Source organism: Sordaria macrospora, chromosome 7, assembly GCF_033870435.1.
Source record: "Sordaria macrospora chromosome 7, complete sequence".
Classification (NCBI taxonomy): Eukaryota; Fungi; Ascomycota; class Sordariomycetes; order Sordariales; family Sordariaceae; genus Sordaria; species Sordaria macrospora.
The window spans coordinates 627,020-646,436 of NC_089377.1; the positions used below are offsets into that span (position 1 = coordinate 627,020).

The 19,417-nt window shown below is 52.6% G+C and overlaps 3 protein-coding genes and 2 non-coding genes across 5 annotated transcripts; 3 read left to right on the plus strand and 2 right to left on the minus strand.

Annotated features, from left to right (window-relative positions):
• Positions 1–552: 552 nt before the first annotated feature.
• Positions 553–3,675, minus strand: SMAC4_03812 (uncharacterized protein). The gene is made up of 2 exons (XM_003347666.2): positions 2,259–3,675; positions 553–2,193 (listed from the first exon to the last, which is right to left on the minus strand). Exons 1-2 carry the CDS (start codon positions 3,222–3,224, stop codon positions 1,198–1,200), a joined length of 1,962 nt encoding a protein of 653 aa, XP_003347714.2. The 5' UTR covers positions 3,225–3,675; the 3' UTR covers positions 553–1,197.
• A 1,285-nt stretch (positions 3,676–4,960) lies between these two features.
• On the plus strand, positions 4,961–11,428 carry SMAC4_03811 (uncharacterized protein). The gene is made up of 4 exons (XM_003347665.2): positions 4,961–6,438; positions 6,513–7,455; positions 7,519–11,119; positions 11,230–11,428. Exons 1-4 carry the CDS (start codon positions 6,248–6,250, stop codon positions 11,250–11,252), a joined length of 4,758 nt encoding a protein of 1,585 aa, XP_003347713.2. The 5' UTR covers positions 4,961–6,247; the 3' UTR covers positions 11,253–11,428.
• A 163-nt stretch (positions 11,429–11,591) lies between these two features.
• Positions 11,592–11,665, plus strand: SMAC4_14060. The gene has a single exon. It is a non-coding gene; the product is annotated as a tRNA-Val (tRNA).
• A 640-nt stretch (positions 11,666–12,305) lies between these two features.
• SMAC4_14061 lies at positions 12,306–12,390 on the minus strand. Its single transcript is given in 2 exon segments — positions 12,306–12,341; positions 12,354–12,390. It is a non-coding gene; the product is annotated as a tRNA-Ala (tRNA).
• A 3,987-nt stretch (positions 12,391–16,377) lies between these two features.
• SMAC4_09312 (uncharacterized protein) lies at positions 16,378–19,391 on the plus strand (the record flags this gene model as incomplete). The annotated part of the gene is made up of 2 exons (XM_003345043.2): positions 16,378–16,598; positions 16,689–19,391. 2 exons carry the CDS (start codon positions 16,378–16,380, stop codon positions 19,195–19,197), a joined length of 2,730 nt encoding a protein of 909 aa, XP_003345091.1. The 3' UTR covers positions 19,198–19,391.
• Positions 19,392–19,417: the final 26 nt, after the last annotated feature.

Genomic DNA, 19,417 nt, shown 5'->3' on the forward strand with positions numbered 1-19,417 from the left:
GTGTTATTGTCGCTACCAGTCCAGATCCATACAAGATATAGTTCTCCATACACTAAATTGGCCACCTCCATAAAGACATTTTCCGTCCAAATCTTCCTGCACCGCCTTGGTACGTACCTTGCGGAGACCGACACTCCCCAGGCTCCAGACGGATGCATTCCCCACAGTGAAAGCAATGCGCGGTGCAGGGGCAACCGCAGAGGACATCTCCAAAAATCCAATCCAATCGAACTCCAAACAAAACACTGGACGCCCAACATCACACCGTCTCCTGTGCGTCCGTGACAGGAAAGAAACATGTTAAGTTGACAACCTCTCGTCCACTAACACGATGAAGAGACCATCATTTTGTCTTTATGTGGCTTGGCCCGTGACTTCATTCGCCAACATTGTGTAATTACACACTTTCACACTTTCACAAGCGACAATGGAAGACAACTGAGATCGGTGATCACAATCCCCGGCCGGAGACATTGGAGACATTGGATCTCGAAAAAGCAAACCAAAAAGGTCGGCTCGCCGGCCGGCCGCTCACAACTAGCAAACTGAAAACACCCGGGCCTCCCCCGCATTTTCTCCTCATCCTCATCCAATGGTTGGACCTTTCTCCCCTTTTCTTCCCCACAGCATCTGCAAGCTTGGCAACTTGGCCCGACTTGGCCTGCTTTTGGAGTCTCTCTTGGCATTTTCGATTCCAGCTCGAGTTTCGTGGCGATTGAGGTGATGGAAGCGCGGCGGGAACGGAAAGCCGGCAAGATCGTCAGGATCGGGCTGCGAGCTCTCACAACTTTTCCTCGTTTATTTCACCTCGGCGTCGGTGCTCAGTTCTCGGCGGCGGCTTGGCCTCACGTGTGCGCCTGTCCGCGACTGTCTGTCCCGGTGCGGAGATTCCACTCCCGTAGTTGAAATCCGGTGCCGGGACCGGATCCCGAGCGAACACGGAAACGGGGATCCACTCCGGCCACTCGGTGCGGTTCGTCTTATATCAGCCAAGTGCATGCCATGTTGAAAGTCTGAATACAAAGTATATTGTCAAGTTAAGTTCCGTTTCGTGTACCTAAAGCACACGCTCTCTATGCTGCCTCTTTAACTCCATATCCTTCCTGATCATGCTGCGGTAAACCAGTCCGTCCAAGAAAGCAACCCCACCCAGCGTCCGCAGCAATCGATCCATTCCATTCCTTCGCAAGAGCTCAATCACCAACCCATTCCCGTTCGAGGAACTGAGTGATCAGGCTGAGGAATCAGGCCGAGAACTCCCACGCCGACCTCGACCGCCGAATCATACCGAAGACCTTCCTTTTCAAGAGCCGCGTCGTCGACTTCCGTTCCCACATCAGTAGCCGAGCCATCAACCTGGGGATCTTCCTGCTCAAGAGCCGCGCCATCAACTTCCGTTCCCACATCAGTAGCCGAGTCATCAACCTGGGGATCTTCCTCCTGAAAGACTGGAGCATTATCCGGTTCCACATCAGTAGCCGGATCATCAGTCTGAGGACTTTCCACCATCTCGGGAGTTACCCGGAAACTCGCAGCCCATAAAGCTGCCATGTTCTGTACTGTACCCATGGCAATCTGGAGGGCAATGATCATGTCATAAGCCGTGGCCCTGTGATCCGGATTGATGCATAGCATAGGCCGCAGTAACACCAGCTTATGTGTTCCCTCGATGGATTGTTGCCTAAGTGTTTCGACAGCTTCCGAGACGAGCCCCTTTTCCACCTTATCCCACACGACGTGCGCCACGGTCGAACCGTGCGGTCTTTCTGCGACACACACCATGGTCATGGCCAACGCCCATATATCGGCTGACGGTTGCGTGCCGCCTTTTCTTTCTTTGACAATGTTCGTCCACTCAGGTGGACGAAACAGCGGCCTGAAGAACGTGTCCTGGCGAATCCATGATCTTCCGCTGTTACTGAAATCAGCCAGTCGAAAGTGAACATAGCCGCTGCCAAGTCGTTTGTGCAGAATGTTTCCCGGTTTCACATCCTCGTGGACGATGTTCCTTGCCGCCAGATAGTCAAGTGCGAGAAGCATCTGAAAAAGGAGGGAACTCCACAAGTCTGTCGGTGACCAAGGGCTTGTGATGTCGAAGCTCATGCCTTCGATATCCCTTCCGTCCATCCAGCCCAAGAACACATCGTTTCTGAACCGATCCAACTCGTCCCCCAAATACTCGACGATGTGAGGCTATTATCGAGACCGGGTCAGTTCGTCTGCTCAGCTCCAAGTAACCACACGGTCTGGACACTCACGTGGCGTATCAGCCTTAGTTTCTTGATCTCGTTTTGGGCTGCTTTTCGATTTCCCCATGCATTGGACTTGGTGAATCTCTTGATGGCAATCCATTCATACAAAGGTGGGGCGGGAGTGGTACCCATCATTACCAGAGCCTCTCCGCCTGTGCGGTGATGATCTGAGCTACAAAGCTGAACACTCTGGAACCAGGGGCGGTCAGATGAATCGAACGTCGGGCCATGGGACAGATTTTGACTGTGTTGAACGAACGCCGCCTTCACCTTGTTCATGATCTTCCAAATGGGCGCGTCCCCCCATACAACGTCAAACGTATAGGCAACCCTCGCTTCGCGATATCGAGTATGCACCGTCACACTGTAGTCTTCGCCGGGCGTCAAGGCTCTCAACTCTCCTGGTCCCCTGCTGTTGACTTGGTACCTAGGGGGTGGAAACTGCCTAACTCTGGGTAGACCGTCTGCGTGACCATGGTGAATGACGACGACGCTACCGATTGGTAGACTTTCACTAACACGTATGAGAGGCATGTAGGTTTCGGGGTGTATCAGGACCGAAAATACGTGCGGAGTGTCAGTAGGGAGCCAGATGTCGCCGTCTTCGCCAACTGTAACCACGACATCGGCATCGGCGCACCCGTGGGATGGTTTAGTTCGCCGTACATGGTAGCCGACCTCAAGAAGGAACTCCCGGGACGATTCACCTTGGTCAATGCCACAGAAGCGAACGTTCTTTACGTAAATTTCCTTGGGCGGATCCAGGATGCCGTAGCAGGTTCGGAGAGAAAAGAGTGTTTCTGGGTGAAGGTGGTTTGGGTCGCTGGGAGAGTCGAACCACGGACCAGAAGATGGGGTGGATGAAGAAGCAAGCGACGGACCACCAGGCATTGAAGCGGCCATTGTTTCGGTACCTGAAGATGGGGTGGATGAAGAAGCAAGCGACAGACCAACAAACATTGAAGCGGCCATTGTTTCGGTACCTGAAGATGAGCGTATAGTTTATGAAGTGGTGAGGCTGATTTCGTCGCTGGTGTTTCCAAGAAAGCTTGCTCGACGTCAATTGGGGTCCGTTGCTTTATGTACGGGTAACTCCCGTATGGAGGCGTCCGAGAGACTGCTGCATTGTGAAGATGCGATGGAAAGGCTGACTGCCCTGAGCCAGCAAGTATAGATCGATGATCACCGCCTGCCTTTAATGCCCTCTCAGCCTGCCATGTTAACCATGACGTACTACGCGACAGGCGCACTCGGCAGTAGTCACCGCTACGGGTTTCTAACACAACAGCAAGAGAGATGGGAACTGAAATCTCAAATGAGGAGAGTAGGCTGGGTCAGGCCTCCCACCATGGAGAAGCCGAAATAAGATAACTTGGCTTGTAATTCAACATTTCCAACGTACGAACATACAGGAACACACGGCCAGAGACTGGTGAACGCTTGAATATCTCAACTCTCAATGGGGGGTCTCGGCTGGCTTGACTGGGCAGGTAGGATAGTATCGGTCACTGTTCCATGAGTGTTACAAAACGTACCTGCCCTCCACAGTTTGTCCATCTGGAGACGAGACATACAGGGGGAAGGCATTCACGAAAGGCTTCACTTGAAATCAAGCAACAGCAGATAACTGCCCTGGATGCGAGCATGACGCCAAACTTCCATAGATGGTTCTTTCCCTTCTTTAGCGGGAGGTTAGGCAGATGAGCATATCGTCACCGCTAAACTAAACCGCATGAGCCACGCGATGTGCAGTTGGCAACCGGTGAGCTACTCCCGACTTGTTTGAGAAAAAGCTTCAGCAAAGACCTAACCAAGTCTCGCGACAGTTTACCTACTGCCGGGCTTGCAACTTTGCAACAATGACGGATTCCGTGTTGGGAATTCCGGACCTCTCTTCCTCCCAGCTGTTCTCAAAGGGTGCTTTCACGACATCAAAAGGGCAAAGGATGGCAGTAGCTGTTTCCAGGACATGTCCAACTCTGCGGGAACTGAAGACAGGAGACACTTGAAGCCGTGAATGAAGAGGAAACTGGTCCAAGCGTGTAGTTGACGTGTTTTTGTCTGTGCGCCGGCTGGGTAGGTAAAGAGCAAGAAAACTGAAGGTATTGATTCAAAAGAAGTAACTGAACGGGCCGAATTGGATGTTGCGATTTGGTCGATCGGTGAAGACGAGGAAAGATGTGTGAACTTCCCCTGGTAACGATTCCATTCTGGTAGGCTAAACTTTCACGCCAGGGGTGGCTTTCAATCTGAGAGTCTTCTTCTGTCCGCCCAGTCGAGCAAGTGCCATTTTGACGGGAGGTGGTTGATACCAACGGGATGCAGTTGCGGATTTGGGACAATGCCAGCAAGCGGAATGGAGTATCGATCTCGGGCGGCAGGTGACGGTAACACCATGACTTCTACCTATACCTTAGCTTGCCGCGCCTTCCTACGATCTGTATCGGCAAGAGTGGTGTGGTGATGATATGGGGGAAAGTGCAGTTGAAACCTGGCATGGAGCGGGCAATATAGTGGACGACGCGCGTCTATGGTCGTTGCCAGACGTGATGTGAGCGATGTTTGGTGTTGAAGTTGGAAAGTGCAAGATGAGAGGAGCGACTGGAACTCTTGGCAGGAGTCTTTAGGTATCAAAAGGGATCCACCAAAAGCCCACATATTGTGTTAATTGGGATTCATGATTGGTCAATCTTCAGCAAGCTCTACGCTCAGACCAAGTAGTTCAATTGCCTGCCCGCGTCTTCTTTGCGTTCCTCCATTTCTGGTTCTTCTCCCACATCCCGTTCCCGACGACGTCCCTGACCTCAGCTGCAACTTCTCTTCCACTCATAGCAACGCTCCCCCGACCCATGCCCGAACATTCACTGCAACGTGAAACAACGGCGACTATGGTGATGGGTCAAGGTGACGGCACTCATTTCAGACGATATCCCGGTGGTGTGTTTCAGCCATGTCCACTGGCCGCCAACATCACAATGCCCATGGTCAACAAGGAGGCAACGACATGGTCCCCCTTTTTCCTGGGTCGCCCAATGCTGCCTCGTTCCCTTTTCTCCAGGATAAAATGTGCTCAGGTTCCAAAGTGCAGCCATGTTCCAGAATCCCGCAGCTAGTCATCGCCGCGCGTCGATGACTGCGACTGTCCATCTCCTACTCCCCAGACGAATACGATTAGCGAATGTGTATCCCAGGCGGAGCTTAATCCGGATCTGTCACAGGGAGCTTGATCCAATCTGGGAGTCTGAGTGGCTTCTCAACCTGTTCCCGTACCACGGCTTGGACAATGTGGCCGGCGTAAACACCAAGGCGGCTGAACAAGGTCCATGGATGATCTCGACGCAGGAAGTGATGCTAACTCGGTCCCAAAAGCCAGACCTCTTCTACTTAATACCACCTCCTAATCCCGCTTGTGTCTCTCCTCAGCCATGTTTTGCTGACTGCTATACTGCTTTTCCCACCTGGCCTCTTCGCCCTTCATCCGTTCATTCTATCTCGCCCTGGTGGCCGTTGTTTGTGATACCCCTTTCTTCATAGAGGTATAGGAGCCAGTGGCTGCCCTTCTCTACGTCTTATTGTTTGTTCATTCAACAAGTTGTTTCACGTATTAGCTGCAAGCTCCAACGAACACCAACGGAGAACGCCATCTTTCGTTGTTGCAGTGTAGTTGGATATCCAAGTACTTGGAGGGCCTGGCTAGAGAGGTTCTCACCAAACGAAAAACCCCATTTGGTTTGTTCACCACATCAGTCCGACCAGCCATCCGGCCACTGACACATCTCAGGCACTTACCATCGCCAGCCGGATCTTGGCCTCAGTCACTCGAGGTCACCCTGTTACAAAATTGCAATAATCACCTCGAGTGTTAGTGTCTGCTCGTTCTCTTATATACCGCCAAGTCGAATCTTGGTGGCAGCCCAAGGTTCCGATTACCTTGTCCAACATATCAACCCAAAGAGGCCTTCTCAACACCTCTTTCCCATATCTTTTTCTCGACAATGCAGTCATGTCCTATGTCAGGTATGGCGGGTGCCCAATGCCCTGCAGGTTCCATGTCCGGCCAGAGCAGATCTAGCAGTCGTCTTGGACCCCGTGGTTGCTCGTTCTCAGGATACTCTCAGCCTGGTGATATCCATGCCGCCTTTGATATCCCGCGTGGAGTTGATGCAGAGGAGTGGCTTCGTATGAGGTTTGTTCCATCAGCCCCCAACGTTTACCTTGGGTTTCGGATAAGGATAACGCTGACGATCGACACCTTTGCAGGGAGCGCAAGTCCATCAATGACTTGCTGTACAAAAATATACCATCAGTCCGCGAGATAAGAGCTGTCAAGAATATTGACACCCTCACAGCCCCTGAGCACGATGTCCTTGCAGCAGCCTTAGGTGCGCCGGCGAGGCAAGTCATGTTACGGGCCGAGGAGATAGGTCCGGCAACAGGTTGGAAGGATGGCTATCTCAGCGCTGAACATGGCTTCTGCCCTCCCGACTACAATGAGGCTGCCGGCGCTCTTGCCAACTCCCCGGGAAGGATATGGTCTGACCTCTGCGAACGCATGCCGGGTTGTTTTGCAAGGGGTCGTGGGCGCGAGTCAATCGCTGTCTTGCCGCTGGTCGAAGCGACAGCCAACATCATTCCAGACAAGGCTCTCTGGGCCGCCCACGTCACTCTTGGATTGTTGTGCCACACCTACCGCTATGAGGAAAAGTACGACGGCAACCAAGGCGTCACGGTCAATCCTACAAAGTTCAAACCCATTTGCGAGATGGGTGATGACCTCGGTGACGAGTTTATCGGGATACCGCGATGCATCGCTGTCCCATTTCTCCAGGTTTCCCACCGAATCGGCCGACCCATTCCACATCTCACATTTTTCGACCAGACTTCCTTCAACATGAAGCTCAGAGATCCTAATTCTACGTATCCTTATATTGGCAGATTCGATAACATGGAAACCCGGTGGCCCATCTTTGGCGAGAGAACAGAAATGGCTTTCCAAAAAGGCTGTGCGGATACATCAGCCTCTTTTCAACATGGGCCCGATGCCATTGCCAGCTGCCAGGAACATGTGATGAACAGGAATTCCGAGGGGCTGCTACGGGAACTAGTCCGCCTCAAGGAAATACTCGAGCGCATGCCCAACGCCTTTCACACCATTAACACCAACCCGTACTCTGGAGAGAATTACGTCCCAGGTCACCAGTGGGTGCGGTGGGCAAGGTTTTCAGCACCCCTGAGCAAGCGTTGCCCGGCTTCATCTGGTTTACAGTTCCCTCCGTATCTGGTCATGGATGCCTTTCTGGGTCGCAAAAAGTACAACTCTTTCCTTGGCGCTGAGGGCATCCACTTGCGCGCATGGTTGCCTTCCAACTGGAGGGCTTTTATTGCTGCCATTGAGTACCACTACCGTATTCCCGAGTTTGTTCAGCAGTCAGGAGATCCAAGGCTTATGGGTGTACTTGATGGCATTGTTGAAGCCTATACTGGCGAACGAGGTTTCATGGGTACCCATCGATACAAGGTATTCGGTCTTCTTGAGGTTGCGGGCAAGACTGGCCGGAGCGAAACCAATGGATTATCAGGCGCTCCAGACTCAAACGCCAGGCCTTGGGAGGAAACGCACAAGCAGTTCTCGGAGGCCATGAAAGAGCGCCTTGAGCCGTATCGCGGCAATATTTCCGTCGAACCTCACGAGATGCGCGGCACCTTTGAGGAATGTCGGTACCGGTCTCGAGTCCTAAGCCGTTCATTCGTTGATTCGGACCCTAATCGCTCTCTCGCCATGGTAACTCTCGATATAGAAAACACGGGCATCACTTGGCAGCCAGGCGATCGACTTGCCGTGATGCCTCTAAACAGCTGGGAAGAATGCGCCAAGGTTGCCGCAGCGCTCGGGCTAGGAGATTACCTAGATACTCGAGTCGCTCTGAACCGGAAGTGGGAACGCTTCTCCCAGCACTTGGGTGCAGTTTCACATTCACCTGCCCCAGTGTTGATCGTGAAGGATATCTTGAGGAGAGGCCATATTGCTCCAATCACCAAGGACCTTGCTCTCAAAGTCCATGACCTGCTTCGAGCGTCATCTAATACAGTACTCCAGGTTCTAGCCACCGACGAATGGCCTGTTCAGGGAACGCTGGGCGACTTGCTCCAGGGTGCAGTGGCCGATACCGATCCTACCATTTGGGATCGTGCATTTGACCTTACAGGTGATTTGGCGTGGCTTGCCGATTTCGTTGCTGTCGAAGTGCCTAGGACCTACTCGATTTCCACTTACTCGCGGGATTTACTTCCATCTACTGTCGACTTGACCATTTCCCGTGCCGAGTACAAGCTTTGTTCCACATTTGCCGGCGACGAGGAAATTGCATGCGCAGGTGTCGGAAGTGGTTTCCTTAACCCCTTTGTTTTATCCAGCGATGAGTTCATCGAGGCAGAAGAAGAGATCCTGATCGGAGTGTCCCGGCCCCTCAACTTCCAACTTCCTATCGATCGTGCAGCGCCCTGTGCCTACTTTGCTGGCGGTAGCGGCATTGCTCCTTTCCGCAGCTTCTGGCAGGCAAGGCTCGCTTCTCATCAGAACTCGGCTGGAAGGGATCTGCTCTATCTCGGAGTTCAGTCGCGCGACAAGTTCTGCTACGAGGATGAGTTACGGGACTACATTGATGCCGGCCTTATGGAGGCTCATCTGGCATTTTCCCGCGATACAAGAGGTCTCGTATATGACAAGAGGACCCACGATCTTGTTGAGAAAGAGATGCCACCTCGGTATATCGACGCTCTCGTAGTGGAGCAAGCTGCCACGATTTCCGAGCTTGTTATGTCCAAGAAACAAGGCGGACTCGGAGGCTACTTGTACGTTTGCGGGTCTGTCGCTGTTTTTGACTCAGTCATGAACGGTATTCGCAAGGCCTTGTACAACCACTGCAGCGCTACAATGGAGACTGTTGAAGTGATCATCAACAAGGCCTTTGCCGAACGTCGCTTTATGCTGGACGTTTTCATGACGCCCAAGCCGCTGCCCTGCAACCTTCTTACCATTCCTCTTTCCCAGCTAGCACGTCAAACCGGTCACCGCCCGGGTGGTCGCATCTGGATCGGCGTTCATGGGAGTGCCTATGACGTTACGGATTTCTGTCCTATGCACCCGGGAGGCACACTCATCCTCAAATCTAACGCTGGCGGCGACTGCTCCAAATCGTTTGACAACCTGGCGCATACCAACAACCCCGAGGTTAATAGCTTGCTTACGAAGTATTTTGTCGGCCAGCTTGCACCCAAGCCTGAGTTTCACCGCTGCCCAGAGCTCGGTGATCTGTATGATCTCTGGGCTGCGTATCTGCGTACAGCGGTAGAAACACTTGTAGCTCATCAGTTCCAAATGCACGAGATCATGGGTGTGGATGATGATGGGACGAACGACAATTTCTTCCGGGGCGCTGTCAACATATGGTCCCGCGAACACCTGGTCAATGTCGGTTTGGGTGTTCGAACTTTTTACGAGTATCAGTCGCGTCTCCTTCAGGGTGGATTCTCCGCGCTCTTTGGGCCCAAGCTTCAGGAATTGGTCCTGAAGCTCTCCTTTATACTTGCAGACTCAGCGGCTGTCGGCGCCGAAGCCAGGCTTCCAGACGTGCTCGGTACTATTGCACGAGCAAAGACATCGCCGGACGCGGTTGCCACATCTCAGGAAGTGACGCTCATTGGACAATTTGTCAGCGACAACAATGGTGCTCGTTTTGCCGAGAGGGGCATCATGGACTATGCGGCCAAAAGTGTTGAACTTGATGTCGAGCTGCTGGAGGACATTCGCGAGGAAGCCTGTCATGGCATGGACGCCTTTGGAAGCATCATGGCGATGGATTTGGCTACTGATGATCAACGGGTGACTGCCCTTTCCAGCTTCCTCATGCAGACCCTCGAACGTATGGCGAAGCGACTCGAGATTTTCTACGCCAAACTTGCTCAGCACAAGGTCTACCAGCCGGAAATTGAGAGGAACCCCGCCAGGGCACGATGGAACCTGGTGCGCATGAAGATTCAGGACGGCTCATTCTTCATCTTGACACAAGAGGCTGTCTTGGGCGCTGCGCCGGCGTTCATTCCAGCTCAGCGCCAAAACGCTGGCGTGGACTTTGATGCGGTTATGAGCCGCGTCCAAACGAGTGTTCGGAATGCCTCCCAGCCCAAGCCTCATCCCCAATCGCTCAACGCAATGCACATGGCGAGAGCGGATGCGCCGCCCACGGAGACTACGGCAATGGCTACACATGATAACAGTATGGCGGTCAGGGCCATGTCGACGTTCATCGATAAAAACATGCGTGCGATTAGGCGACTGAGCAAAATGCCTTCAATGCCGATGACCTTTGAGCAATTGCAAGCTACCGTAGAGCAACGAGAACAAGAGCAGCAGCAGCAGCAAGCGGCGATGATGCAAGCCGGCAGTCGACCACCGACACCACCCTCCAGCGGAAGATCAACCAGGTCACCTTCCGTGAAAGCGAGCATGCGAACACCCATGACCGCAGCGCAGAACCTCTACGCATACAACAGGTCGCGAGCATCGTCATTGGAGAGACTCATGAGCGGAAGAGGTCTCAACAGAAGAAGTTCCACCGCCTCAGTCACTTCCTCGTCCCCCTTCCCCGTCCTGCCGAGCGGTGGTCACAGTGTTCACAGCCATCACGACACGCGATATCCCGTCCGAGCACCGCCTACTCCGCCACCACCTCCTGCTCCCGTTGATGCCGCTACTGCGATGAATGTGATGATGGGCAAGCTTAATGTGCGTTCTAGAGGAACCTCAATGCCGCCTGCTCCTTTGTCATCCATGTCTGCGCTGAGTCACAACGGTGGTATGAACGGTGGTATGTCTACTGGTAGGCAAAGGGCGCTGAGTAGGGCGATGAGTATGAGGTCGGTGCCGGGGCGTTCAGTTCAGGGTCAGGGGCAAGCGCAAACACAGGCGCAAACGCAGGCGCAAACGCTGTCGAGGAGTAATACTCATGTGAGCAATAAGCTGTCGACGAACTCGTTGAGGGCGTTTAGGTTGGGAACAGGCACTACCGTCGGTGCTGGTGCGAATGGAACGGGGGAAAGAGGGGGGATGAGTGCAAGGATTGCTCCGACTTTTTGAGTGGAAGATGATGCATTCTGAAAGGTCCCATGTCATTCATATATAGCGTTTTAGCACAGCCATAGATATCAGCGATGATTTTTTTTTTCTTTGCAAAACTGTAGTTTCGGGATGTCGATGGGGAAGAACTGTCAAATGTGTTTTGTGGACCACACGTGTGACTAGATATGCACTAGTCCCTACTAAATCAGATATCCACAACTGGTCCGATGGTGTAGTTGGTTATCACGTCAGTCTAACACACTGAAGGTCCTGAGATCGAGCCTCAGTCGGATCATAAGAATTTCTTTTTTTTGTGCTTTTTTTTTCTTTTTTTCCTTTTCTTTTAGTTCTGCTTCTCTCTCTCTCTTTCTCTCTCTGTGTGCATGTGATTATGGGTGCACCAGTTTGATAAACATGCCCCAATGCTATATTATGCCGTTCGCTGTCTGGTAGTTCCTTTCTTGATATGATTGTGATTGTGGTATAGCTATGGCAGTTGTTCGTTCCATTTTGAAGCGATACATCGCGTTCACGAAATGGAAACAAACATTCAGGTCAGCAATTCATGCATGAGTGGGTTGAAAAGCAGGAGCTTCATTCATTGAAAATAAAGACAGGGAAAGAAAGGGAAACCAACTCCATAAAGAGTAGTATGATGAGTTTCGTTCAGAAAGGTGAAAGCAAAAACTACATACAGCTCTGGTAACCTTAGAGCAATGGAAATTTAGGTTCAAATTCTTCGTTGCCTTTCACTACGTAACAAACCGAAAGCATCGTCTATCAGACCTCCATCGCATTCATAAAATCATGCATACATCTGGACGAGTTTGTTCGTGTTACGCATTTGTTCATTTTCGGCGCGCAAAAAGGAAAGAGCAAAAGACAAGGAGCGGGGAGGAGGATAAAGAAGCAAAAAAGAAAATGCAAAAAAGGAGTGGACGAGCTGGGAATCGAACCCAGGACCTTTCGCATGCGGTGAAACATGCTAAGCGAACGCTCTACCAACTGAGCCACACGCCCTTGTGATTGGTTGTTGAAGTGATGTCAAGCTGACTGACTTATGAAGGGCAATAAAGAGAGCAGCAACATGTACTCGTGTGCGGCCATGACGATGGACACAACAAGGAATGTTTTGGGGATCGAATTGAATCCGTTCAATTAACCACTTGAAGCCATGAATATGGGAGTTGTCTACTATACTCTCTAAGCCTCCTATAGGTATCACTAGCAACCCGTGGAAGACCAACACCGGTCAGTGTCTGTCGTTGAAGCTTGCACCACATCATCAGATTCCGTTGCTGGTAAGATCCTTTCTGTCACCCAACGGTTATCTTTTTGGGTGGCATTCAACAATAAAATGATTGCTGGCTCTGGGGTCTTGTTACTGTCCCAGAATGAGTGTGTTTTTCTTTCTTTCTGGGGGAGTAGGGGAGAGGACGAACAATGACGGGAAAGAGAGGAACGGTCGAACAATGCAACACATGGCTTTTGAAAAATCGAACAAACGCTTTTTGCACCGGTGATGGACTTTATTATCTCCTAGATTTAAGGTTTCGTTTTGATGAACTTACTTGTATTATAACGGCGCGTTCAACCATCGTGATTCACGAGCAAAATGGCAAGAAACCTCACGCCTTTGTAAGGCGCGATCAGAAATCATTGTCGAAGGAAGGGTTCGCATGCAGTTCCAAACTTAGGTTGACGCTCAACACTCACTCCGTCGCACCGGCGAATAGACAGGGCAACTATCCTACGAGGTCAGAAGTGCCCCTTCCTTATCCTCACCTTGATTTTTTGTGGGTAGGTAACTTTGTGTGAAAAGCACGGGTAGGCCTAAGGCCAGTTTCGAAGGCAGAACCTGTAAATCCGGACCACAAAGCCGCATGGCAATTGGGGCAATACACGGGTATTCCAAAAGAAGCAGGCTAACCATGGAACAACAGCTACCTCTACCTACCTCATCTCCCTGAATCTTTTTGCACAGTCAAAACAAGCTTGTTACAACGAAAATGTGCTGGACAATCTTTCAAGGCTCCGTCCATCATGCCTGCTCCCACATCGCGACTTATCCCACTCATAGAAGAAGTCAACGTCAGGCTAGGAGACTGCGACTGCGACTACACAGTGACGGAACGTGGCGGCCCTTCTGGCATGCCGTGTCAGTGGTGTGTCGCGCTTGGACGATGGAGGTATAGTAGGGGGCATGTTGTGTGGATGAAAAAGAAGAAGTTTCAGTCATGACACTGGGTTGTGTCATGTCATTGAGTGCCTTAAATGCTGTTGAGTAGGCACCTAATGTTTGTTTTGAACGAGACATTGGGAAGGCGAGGTAGCGGAGGTGGAATGTTGTTGTCTCAAAAACTTCATGTTCGACGCGTTGCGATGTTGTGGTGTTTTGGTTGTGGAATGTGCTTTCTGTTAGGTCCGGTCAGTATTCCGAGAAAGGTTAATGGAGTTATTCGCGTTCCTTCTTAAGCCAAAGCCAAAACCATACCATGATCAATATTGGAACCCCAGGACTCAACGTTGATGTCTGGTGCCATTGACCGGATTCGGCAATATCACTGCGGCTCTTCATGAAGAGCACATGCATCGTCTACAGTGCTTGGGAACCCCGGTGAATGACAAATTCCCACGGCGCTCATGACTGAATGGATTCGCCGCCGTTCCCCATATTGAGGTTCTGCCGTGTCACGATGAAATTCCCTGCAAAACTACATGTTTGCTCCGGGAACTCGATCCCTAGGGCAGAAGATCTTGCATCGCAGCTTCCCCATGATATTTGTAGAGAGCGGGGGTGAGCCGCAAGCAATCAACAGTGACGGCAACGACTTCCCGAGTATTGCAAGGCCTTCGTTCTCATGAGACCCCCTCAGTTCACTTTCAACCCCGCGACCCGGCACTGGGGCTGAAATTGTCCTTCCATCATGAGGTGAGGTAACACCACCCCCGCTTGCCGTTGTACAAGAGCCAATGCAGGAACCGTGTGATTCACTGAACACACATCCCAAGGAATTCCATTGGACTTTGCGGCTTTCATGCATTGTGAACCATTATCGGAATCCGGAGCGGCAAAGCAATGGGTAGCGACATAAACTTCTCGATGATCGCCGCCGGGACAAACTTCCAAGGTGGCTGTTTAATCTTCAGACATGCGTGCTAATTTGACGCCGATCGTGCAAGGATGCCATACCATACCTCCTGCTTCGGCGTTGAATTTGAGTCAATATTGTAACTTGCATCAGATTCGTCCATGTCACCAGGGTAGGTATCACAACTCGAAACCATGAAAGGAGAGATTGGACATGGCGACAACCAATGCCGCGTTGAACCTACCACGGAATATTTACCATCCGTCAGGCCGACTAAAAGCCGGGTTTGGCACCGCATCCGTTGTCGGGAATCGGCTTCTCCTTGCCGTTGACTTGAGGCTTTCACAGTGTCGCCGAATCACGCTCCGAGCCCGCGTGCGCCACACCCATCACGGGTTCCCATCCGCCTTCAATAGATGCAAGTGTGTGAAGCGGGCAGAACACATCACAACGCCTTGAAAAGAAATACGAATTTTCCAAGCGGCCAAGAGTTGCCATCCTGCCCAGTCGGAATACAATGTCCCTACCTCAAAGTGACGTCTGCTTCCTAAAATGACAAATCGAGGGCAAAAAAAGCATTGTGACATGCACGAGGAGGAGGAGGGCCAAAAAAGCACAGCACAAAACAAAGAAAGAAGGAAAAAAAGGGGCACAACACTTGACGCGTACCTGGATTGAAAGCCTCTTGCACCTCTCACAACAAAGACGGGCGTCTGGAAATCACCAAGAAAAGCTTACACCAATATTTGTCGACCTCATTCTCGCCCAGAAACTTTTGTGAGCTCGTTGAGCAAAAGGAGGTCTGGAGCCGGTCCCCATTGGTTGAAGTAGGTACGGGAATCGGGACGTGTGCGTGTACCTGAGCAGACCGCGTCTGTTGGTGTCTTGTAAGTCCTACCTACCCCTGTCCATTGCCTCTTGAGTGTTAACCCCTGTCTCGTTCACCACTCCCTTGTCGCTAATCTTAACTTTCTTTATTTTCCCCATTGACATCAATGAGTCCTCTTCGGGAATTAGCTTCCTTCCGGCTTCATGGCTTGGGACCGCTTGGGACCGCTTGGAAAGGCTTGTGGCTGGCTTATCCCTGGAAAAAATGACATACTATGTGGGCGGGATGGATTCTCGAATTTCGAGTGCCGGTTGTAAGTGTAGATTGAATGATGAAAGTGACTTACACTTACTTGACCGCTGAAAACTGTTGATAAATGAGAGGAAATGTGAATATGGAAAGATAGCGGAGGCAGCTGACTGAAAGCTGGGAAGGGATACAACGTGTCATAGGCCTAGGCTTGAAAGCCCACCATGTGAAGGGATTCGCAGTCGAATTGCTTTTCCTCTTTCTTTTTTTCTCCGAGAGGATGCAAATATGCAGGGGTAGTTGAAGGTGATCGACAATCGTCCACACCATCACGAGCCAAGTGCCTGAGGGTGTGGTGGACGTAATGGACGGGACCTGCATTCATTGTCACCATGTCCAAATGCCTTGGCCAGTCTTTTCGAGGCTTGTTAGGCATGAAGCTGAGATTTGTATATCATCTCCTCTCCGTTCTCCGTTCCCATGGTGACTGACTGACTGCCCTGCCACTTGGGATTCTGGCCCATGCTATGTCCATGCAAATCTCCCAAGCCCCTGCCCATTGTCTCGAATTCCGCTCTTCAACAAGTTCCTTCCCCGGATCGATCATTGTTGGGTTCGCGACTTCCTTCCCCATGGGCACAACCTGCGCGCATCAGTGACCCGCTGAATCTCCTTTAAAGCCATGTAAGATCCGCTCCTTCCCATCCCCGTTTCCTGATGAAGAAGAGCAGATCATCTTCTTGTCTTTACCGGGACTAGGGGCATCATATTTTCTCTTCATGCTAACCAGATAGTTCACTCGTCGCATCCAGTCACTCTTTGCACACTTTCTTCAGGATGCGCAGCCACTCGTTCTTCCCTGCCCTAATAGGGCTTCTCCCTCTTGTTCCAGTTTCGGGTGTGGTTGCCTCTCCCTGCCACCCGCACGGTCCTCGCAATCATGGCATGGGTCATCATGCTGGTGCCCATGGTGGTCGTCCCGGAGGAGGAGGCTATTACAATGGAACTGGTGATGGCTATGGCGGAGGCCAGGGTGGTGGCCATGGCGGACCCCCCGGGTTTTCTTCCAACGGCACTCACGGCTACCCCCCGTTTAACGGCAACGGTACCCACGGTGGTGGTTTCCCTCCGTACAATGGCAATGGAAGTTCACCCATAACTACCACCACCACCACCACCGCCGGCGCTAGTACAACCACAACCACCGACACCAGCACAACCACCGGCACCACTACAACTACTGGTACCACCACAACTACTGGTACTACTACCGCCACCACCACCACCACCACCTCCACCACGTCCACTGCCAGCCCGACTGCTTGCAGCGACTACTGGCTCGAAAACATTGCCCACCAAGGCCTCGCTCCCTATGCCACTGTTCCGAACTATCGTGTCTTCCGCAGCGTCAAGGAATTTGGCGCCCGAGGCGATGGCATCAACGATGACACCGACGCCATCAACGCCGCTATCAGCTCCGGCAACCGATGCGGCCCTGGATGTGATGGTTCCACCACGACTCCGGCTCTCGTCTACTTCCCGCCTGGCACCTATCTCGTCTCCCGACCCATCAGAGATTTCTACTACACCCAGATCATCGGTAACGCAAGGTGCCGGCCCGTGATCAAGGCCAGCGGAAACTTCACTGGGCTTTATGTCGTTGACAGCAACCCATACCAGGATGGTGGTGAACTAGCCTGGACCGCTACCAACGTCTTCTGGCGCCAGATTTCCAACTTCGTCATTGACATGATAGCTGCGCCACCAACCACAGATCCTAGGGCAGGTCTGGCAGGTATCCACTGGCCTTCCTCGCAGGCCACCTCCATCACAAACGTCGAGTTCAGGATGTCCACAGACCCCGAGACAACGCAGCAGGGCATCTTCATGGAGGAGGGATCAGGTGGCTACCTCGGCGACCTGACCTTCAACGGTGGCCGCTATGGTCTTCAAGTTGGTAACCAGCAGTTCACCATGCGCAACCTGGTGTTCAACAACGTCCAGACCGCCATCCGGCAGATCTGGTCCTGGGGCTGGACGTACCAAGGCATTAGCATCAACAACTGCGGCGTTGGCTTTGACTTCACCGCAGTCAGCGACGGCCCCAACACATTGGGTCTCTACTCGGTCGGCTCCATCACCATCCTCGACAGCTCCATTCGCAACACCCCCATCGGCATCCGGATTGGCAATGCCGCCGCTGCCGTGGACACGCGATCCGTCAACAACTTCATCTTCGAGAACATTGCGCTGGACAACGTCCCCGTCGCCATCCGCAACGAGGACGGCGCCGGAAGCGTTGCCCTCGTCGGCACGCCCACCAACACTGTCATCACCGCCTGGGGCAAGGGCAACGAGTACAACACGGCCACCGCCCTCAACAACACTCCCGGCACTCCCATCACGGGCACCTTCACCCCCTTCGCGCGTCCTGCCAGTCTGATTGGCTCCGATGGCCGCTATTACGCCCGCTCTAAGCCTCTCTACACCGAGCTGCCCGCCTCTTCCTTCCTCAGCGCGCGCTCCTTCAACGCCACTGGCGACGGTGAGACAGATGACACCCTCGCGCTCAACCGCCTCTTCGCTGCCGCCGCCGAGCAGGGCAAGGTCGCTTACATCGACCACGGACAGTACATCGTCACCAGCACCGTCTTCATTCGCCCTGGCACCCGCATCACAGGCGAGGCGTACCCGCAGATCGTTTCCGCCGGTCCCTACTTCAACAACCTTCTCATCCCCAGGCCCGTCGTACAAATTGGTCTTCCAGGCCAGCCGGGCAGAATCGAGTGGTCTGACACCATCGTGTCCACGCGCGGCCAACAGGCCGGCGCCATTGGCATCCAGTATAACCTCGCCAGTGCTGGTGCCCAGGGCGGTCCCTCGGGCATGTGGGACGTGCACGTGCGCATCGGCGGGTTCGCGGGCTCCGAACTTCAGCTGGCGCAGTGCGCCAAGACACCTCTGACCGATGCCAACATTCCTACCAACATCAACGAGGACTGCATCGCCGCCTTCATGAGCATGCACATCACGGCGCCCTCGTCCGGCCTGTACATGGAGAACTGCTGGTTCTGGGTGGCGGACCACGACATCGAGGACGAAGCCAACAATTCGCAGATCACCGTGTACGTCGGCCGCGGCCTGTTGATCGAGTCCGTCGTGGGCCAGATCTGGCTGATCGGCACCAGCGCCGAGCATCATCAGATGTACGAGTACCAGCTGTGGAACACGAACAACATCGAGATGGGCCAGATCCAGACCGAGACGGCGTACTACCAGCCCAACCCCGACGCGCGGTTGCCGTTCCCTGCCGATCCCCGCTTCCATGATCCCCTGTTTGGCCTCGGCCAGGACGGATGGGGATTGAGGATCGTGAATAGCAGGGGTGTTCGCGTGTACGGCGCCGGCCTCTACAGCTTCTTCGATAACTACGACCAGGAGACGTGCATTGCTGCTAGGAACTGCCAGAAGAACATCTTCTCGTTGGAGGGCCCGCTGAATGATGTGTCGGTGTATAACCTGAACACGGTCGGCACGATGTATATAGGCAGAGTGGATGGGCTCCGCGATATCATCCCGAGTGCGGATAATGTGGGTATGTTTGTTGCTGCTGTTGCGTATGTTCATACCAACAATGGTGTCGTCAACTGGCATTGAGTGGGATTGGATGTAGTATGTCGGAGATTTGGATATTTATTCGTTTCGAAGGAGAGAGGGTGTTTTGTTGGTTGGTTGAATTTTTCTCTTAGCTTGAGGCTTGATCGAGGCTTATGAAATGAAGTGATGATTAGCTAGGTACTTATAACGCATGTTAGTTTCTCGTACTCTTAAAGTTCTGTAATGCAATCCTACCTTACCTTTCCGTACCCTGTAGCCT

Coding starts and splice junctions, on each gene's coding strand:
- SMAC4_03811 (XM_003347665.2), top strand. CDS start 6,248: ATGCAGTCATGTCCTATGTCAGGTATGGCGGGTGCCCAATGCCCTGCA. Junction 6,439..6,512: donor GAGGAGTGGCTTCGTATGAG/GTTTGTTCCATC, acceptor ACACCTTTGCAG/GGAGCGCAAGTCCATCAATG. Junction 11,120..11,229: donor CAACGGTGGTATGAACGGTG/GTATGTCTACTG, acceptor GCGCAAACGCAG/GCGCAAACGCTGTCGAGGAG.
- SMAC4_03812 (XM_003347666.2), bottom strand. CDS start 3,224: ATGGCCGCTTCAATGTTTGTTGGTCTGTCGCTTGCTTCTTCATCCACC. Junction 2,194..2,258: donor AACTAAGGCTGATACGCCAC/GTGAGTGTCCAG, acceptor TCTCGATAATAG/CCTCACATCGTCGAGTATTT.